Source organism: Amia ocellicauda, chromosome 4 (genome assembly GCF_036373705.1).
Source record: "Amia ocellicauda isolate fAmiCal2 chromosome 4, fAmiCal2.hap1, whole genome shotgun sequence".
Classification (NCBI taxonomy): Eukaryota; Metazoa; Chordata; class Actinopteri; order Amiiformes; family Amiidae; genus Amia; species Amia ocellicauda.
The window spans coordinates 37,986,147-37,992,415 of NC_089853.1; the positions used below are offsets into that span (position 1 = coordinate 37,986,147).

General features: G+C 41.3%; 1 protein-coding gene across 1 annotated transcript; it reads right to left on the bottom strand.

Annotated features, from left to right (window-relative positions):
- Positions 1–3,735: 3,735 nt before the first annotated feature.
- Positions 3,736–5,683, bottom strand: abraa (actin binding Rho activating protein a). The gene is made up of 2 exons (XM_066702069.1): positions 4,960–5,683; positions 3,736–4,638 (listed from the first exon to the last, which is right to left on the bottom strand). Exons 1-2 carry the CDS (start codon positions 5,590–5,592, stop codon positions 4,201–4,203), a joined length of 1,071 nt encoding a protein of 356 aa, XP_066558166.1. The 5' UTR covers positions 5,593–5,683; the 3' UTR covers positions 3,736–4,200.
- Between the last annotated feature and the right edge of the window lie 586 nt (positions 5,684–6,269).

The window sequence follows — 6,269 nt, forward strand, 5'->3', positions numbered from 1 at the left end:
TTAAGCATTCAATTCAATGTGTATCATAATTACAGGCTGAATTAACTTAATTTGGTGTTTACATACAAATTTCAACAATAGCATGCAGACTATAGCAACATTAATTGAAATGATGTTACCTGGGTAATACAATACCTAACCTTTTTGTACTCAAGCTCAATGTGTGAATTGACATAAGTTCCCTTCTGAGATATTTTTGGCTATGTTAAATTAGTTGAAGAACAACAACAGTAACATCAAAACCGATGTATGTAGCAATTCTGTAACTGCCAAAGCGTCCGTACTCAACACTCCCCTGAAATGCATTCTCCCCAAGAGGAAGGCATCTCTCGGTCTTGCAGAACAAATAATATCATATGGTTTTGGAGGTCTGTGTCAGAAATGTGGGCGGAACGAGTGGCGGTTTTACAATGTACTGTATATACTCTGTATGTTAGCGATTTGTTTCTCGGATCGTATTCAGTGTGGTTTCTTTCTTGTTTATAAGCAATAACTTTCAGTGTCCTCCTGGAAACCTGCATATTGGGACTGCATTAGACAGAGCTGTAGCCAAGAGGGGACTGCATGGCCAAGACTTCTGTCAATGTAGCAAAGTAGCTGCTAGTTAAGAGCACATCTATTAGTGTATTAGAATTGTCTGCTGTTGAAATGTTGACAGAGTTTCTCTAAATATGGTACACTAGATGCAGTACACTTGTCAGCTTCAAGGTGAAATGCAGTTTTCTTTACAGACACACCATACATACACACACACAAACATACATGTACTTATGTGTTTGTGTGTAGTTGATTTTTACTGTACGGAAAATCTCAAAAGGATGTTTAATCTTGGGGAAATATTCTGGTATGGCTAATAATATCAATGACATCTCACATTTCTACATGGCTGTTAAAATGGAATTTCGCAAAGTGACAAGAAATACCATTCTGATATTTAACCAGCCATTTTTAACTCCTCATATATATGTACTACTGTATCCCCTCTCCTGGGGAAATGGCATGAAACAAAAATAAATAACAAATAATGCCTACAGGTAGTGTTAAAGAGTGTCACAAAAGAGATATCTCTGGAAAGAATACAACCACATTCCCATTAAAAACTGTGTTTAGATTTACAACCTCACTCTCTGCTACACACAGATCTTTGAGAGACGTTGACACGATTAATTAAGTGACATTTTATAAACAATACAATGTAGAAAATTGCATTGCATTATATTGTAAAATGCATTGTCTCCTGTTTGTTCTTTATACTTATTTGATTGTTAGGAATTAGAGTAAGTTTTGTCAGTCTTGGAAATTTATAAATACTTGGTGCCAAAAAATATACACATATTTTTTTGGTTTGTAATACTTTTTTTCATTGTGAAGTGAATCTGGACATTTCCAAAAAAAAAAAAAAGATTCATGTTTTACCCAAGGCAGCACCTAATATCTGATTAAACCTTTCGGGCTGCAGAATGTTAATTGTGGCCGGGACAAAGCAATAATAAGGCTACACCACGCAGACATATGTTTTAATAATTAATATTCTGCAAAACACCTCACACAAACAAATGTAAATATTTACTGCTGTTAAGCTTTGTTTATTCATATCTGTGTACAATGAGGTGTCTTTTAACATTGTCACCAGGTGTTTCAGGCTCTTATTTTGTTCATGAATGCATTATAACTCATCATGGAATCATACTTATACACAACATTGTGTGTATCTCAGTAGTCTACATAAGACGATGGGCAATTCAGCATGAGAAAACTTTAGCCAAAAAGAGATGATTATAACCTTATTATTACCCCTGGAATGTGTTTAAATTTAACTTCTTATGAAATGCATGTAATCTGTAATCATAAAACTAACATGTTAAACCTTATCGGTTAAAACTGAAAGGAAATCTAAAACTCATCAATGATAATACCTGATGTTAAAATCTACAGTCTAAAGTCAGATTTGTTTTTCTCCTGTCAGAAAGCTGAAGAATGGATAATGTTTAAAGAAATATATATATTCCCAATGCATCACTTGGTAGCTGCATGCTGTTTATCATTATTGTATAAGCAGCTGGAAAGCTGTCAGAATTTTAAATTAGATTTCTTATTTTAGTTTTAGTTTTTCTTAAAAAGATAGAGTGGAATATCCCAGACATGCAGTCTGAGTTTGTTAAGTTAGAAAGCAATGATCTGACAGACATACAGCCTGCCCACCCTCTTTTGTATGTTCCAGTTTGTAACAGGGTTTTAATTTTTTATTTTTTTTTATTATTACTGGTAATAAAACCTCCATTTGTGTTTCACGTTGCAACTAGAAACTAACCAACAGAAACAGAAAATAAGATGTGATTCCTTGATACAGCACAAAATTGACTTAGAAGCCCGATTTATGGGAGTGTATGTAGCAGAGAATTAACAATACACACATAAGTATCAACACATTTATTTATTTTTAAAGTAGAAAGAAAGAAGCAAGCAAGCAAATCGAATGGAAACAGTGTGAAGGAGTTTAACTGTGTGCAGTAATCCCTTGCAGCTCTTGGCCAGAGTTTAATCATCTGATTTATTTTTTTAATATTCCAGCCCTGTTTCTCCTCCTCTGTGTGTTCTTGCGGGCGTTACTGGGCGTGCAAATATTGTTTAACAGTGCAGAGCGAAATGAAGGTGGATGTGTAGCAAAAAACAGGGAAGCTCTTGGAAAAGAAAAGCGTTTGAGTTTGACTCCCTGCTAAGGCCTCCCCTGAGCGATGTGTACATATCAATCATGGCCATCAGGAGGCACTGGTTTAAGCGCTCTGTGGCTCGTAACAGAGAGCTTTTCTCACCAGTGTAATAATAATTTATTACGTGTAGATTTTAATTCTTTAAAAAAATTAATAAAATGGTGTTACAGTTGGAAAATGCACAATTTGATGTTGTTGTTAAACTATTACAAACCATTAATAAAAAAACAAACAAAAGAAGTAATTGAATCAATTTTCATGGGAGCATCTCCTCTTTGTGGTTGACAAGTGTGTTCTCTTCAACTCTCTTTCTCTGAGGAACTCGGATGGCAGCCCCTTCAGGTGTCTTTTGCTCAGTAGGATAGTGTGTGTGCAGACAGGGACCTGTCCAGATTGTGCTGTGTGTTTTCGGACGGTGTTGTTCGTGAATATGAATGCAAAGGGTTGTGAGAGAGGGAGAGCTGTGGGTTAGGATGCAGGCCCTTCAGCTCAGTATCCTCTAGCTCCTGAGTGACATCTCTGCAGAAGCCCTCCGCTCTGGAGGGCAACCATCCAACAGCTGCCTGAGTTGTGCAGCCCAGGGATGGGTAAATGGGTAGGCTCACAGGATCTGGTCCAGCTGCACAGAGGTCAGCACCAGGTTGCACACAGCTGCAGGGTCCTGGCTGACAACTATAGGGAGTGATATATTTACGTCCAGAAAGGTCATCATGGGACAGAAAGAATTTAATAAAACATTACTAAATTCTGGCCAACTCCGAAAAACACAAGTGGCGGAGGGGGGTTGTGGATGTATGGAATCACCAGGTAAAAACCCGAAAACCTCTCTTGGAAACAATGAAACTCTAAGACTCATTGTGATGGAAAAAAAATGATTTATTACTCTTTTATATATATATGTGTGTGTGTACAGCAATATGTATCAGGCATACCAATGATCCTGTTTCAAGTTTTAAACATAAATAAATAAATAAATAAATAAATAAATAAATAAATACAGACGAGGAGCAAAAAACTAAGACAGTTTAGTTTTAAAGATTCTTTAGAAAATCACCTTGGAAATTTTCAAAAGTAACGCAGAACAAATAAAACATTTCAGTTCAAACTGTTTTACAAATTACCAGTCTTCCTTCTTTAAGAAGGCTAATGTGCTTTCACTTTGAAAGAAATTGACACATCAAGCAGTGAACTAGTACAGAGCACAACAGAGAGACGACAAACTGCATGTCTACAAGACCTTAAATAAATATTACAGTACATCTTCTAAAGGAACAACCTAGCTCTGGGAATACAAAATGTTATGCAGGCATTCATACACAACGCTGATGACATTCCACAGCATATCTGTGCATTTGATTTGATTCATATGTATATTCCCAGCATCTGGCCCTGCATGCTTGGTTTATCTGTCCGTAAAGTACACGCGCAACGTGATCACGCTGTGGCAAAGCTGAACGGCCCAAACCGGGAGTCCCAGTGACCCATGAGCTTACACCAGCAGCGTGATGATGACATCATCGTCCTGGCCCTTCCACAGCATCTCCCCCTCGAAGGCCACCATGCCATGCTTCCGGCAGCGCAGCAGGATGCCCACCACCTTGTCAGAGATCTTCACGTAGCGGTCAAACAGCCTTCCGAACGTCATGCGGATCTGGCCGTCCTGCCCGCACATGCCCATGTCCCGGATTATGAAGCACATCTCATCCATCTCCCGGCGGATGTGCTGCTGGGCCCTCCTTGCCCGCTCTTCCGTCTTCGAGCCCTCCTTGGGCCGGCCATAGCCTGCATCCCCTCTGAGCAGCCGCGTGGCCATGGCGTGCTCATAGTCAAACTCCTCGCTGAATGGGTTCAGTTTCTGCTCCTCCAAGTGCTGCTCAGACCACTTCTGCCAGGTGCTCCTCAGGTCACTCAGAGTCACCACCTTGATCTGAGAAAGAGAAAGGGATATAGGGCTGAGTGAGGCTGTGCACCACGGAAGAGAAAATGTAATTCTGTTTCTTTAGGGGGAACTTTTTCAGAATGTATTCATTGGACACACAGGGTTGTTCACCTCCAATATTTTGGCAAGTTCATATATAAAAGGAAAAAATAAACACTGGAAATATGGAGATCTAAAAAAATAAAGTGGATATCCTCTAGCTTTTTTAATGACAAAGGAATATGACTGGAGGGAAACAAATAACATTAAGATAGGAGGCTTGAAGAATTCCCTTTTAAGTAAAATTCCCACACAGATGAGTGAGGTTACCTTTGGCCGGTCCTTGAGTCTCTTCTCTCTGGCTTGTTGGCTGTCTTTGTGCTTGTCTTCAGAGCTGCTGTCAGTGTCGCTGAGTCCCGCCTCCTCCCCCAGGCCGCTGTCCTCAGTGTCCAGGCTGCTGCTCCGTGACCCCAGCCAGCCCTCCTCCTTTCCCTGCTGGACCCAGGCCTTCACCCCTGCACCACCCTTGTTGCCACAGTGGCGTCTGCGCGTGGGCGACTCGTTGCCCAGGAAGGGTTTCCTGTCCCCGGCACCTATTTTCTTGGTCTTAATCTTCTCGGTGATGAAGCTCACCAGGTCGTTGCCACAGTCGCTCTTCTTTGGGGCGATGCTCTTGGTCACGCTGACCGATTTGATTTTGGAGTTTTCGACCGGCCCGTTCTCTGCCAGCGTCCTGGGAGTCACAGAGGGGGGCATGTTCTTTCTCTCTGTTTTCTTACTCCTCTGGTCATCCTCGTCATCCAGAGAGCTGGGAATCCAGCCCTTGGGGATGGACTCCTGTTTCCCTGAGTGTTCGCTAGCCCAGGTCTGCCAGCTCCTGGCCAGGCTGTTCACCATGGAGGCACACTTGATCTTCCTCACGGCCCGGTGCAGCGGCCTGCTATCCTGCACAGCTGTGGTCATGACTGGCCTTGTGTTTGTGGTGAGAGAAAGAGAGATACTGGAGAACTGGCTGGGTCTCTGGCTTACTCCAAATGAAAAAGTTTTCGGATTCCCAAGGCAGGACAGCGGCTTTAAATAGAGGAGAGCATAGGAAGTGAGGTCACCCTGCATTCCTGCGGCACTTGCTCTTCCACTGTGACCCCAAAGCACACATGGAATTTTCCTATGGACCTCTTGGGAGCAGGTGGCCATGTCGGTGAGAGGTGACACTGTGAAGATTAAGTTTTATGCTTTATTCCTGGCACATGATCCCACATCCACTCTCGCCTGCTGCCCACAACACAAAAGAATTCTGGAAATTCGATTCTGATATCAGTCAGGACCATCACGGCTCTGTTTATACAATAGACAGTCAGGGAAAAGGAATGAAAATGACATCACTGGTCAGGATATAGTGTGATTTAACCTGCAACTCAATATCATCATTTTTTAAATGTATTTCTTTTTATCATAAAGCAAAGGTTTCCTTTTGAAGATCAAAATATTTGAAAACTGAGATCCACAGACTTGAGTAGTGTGTCAAAAAATCAGATATGTTTAAATATAGTGATTTTATTGGTGTGCGTGTCCTCTTGTCTGAGCTATGTGCTCCTCGGTGCTCAGTGACAGAGCTGCTCTATTTTGGGTGTAGGACGCTG

What these genes read in the sequence shown, in the direction of transcription:
- abraa (XM_066702069.1), bottom strand. Translation starts at nt 5,592, where the DNA reads ATGACCACAGCTGTGCAGGATAGCAGGCCGCTGCACCGGGCCGTGAGG. An exon ending in GACTCAAGGACCGGCCAAAG is followed by an intron (nt 4,639 to 4,959) that starts GTAACCTCACTC and finishes TCTCTTTCTCAG; the next exon opens with ATCAAGGTGGTGACTCTGAG.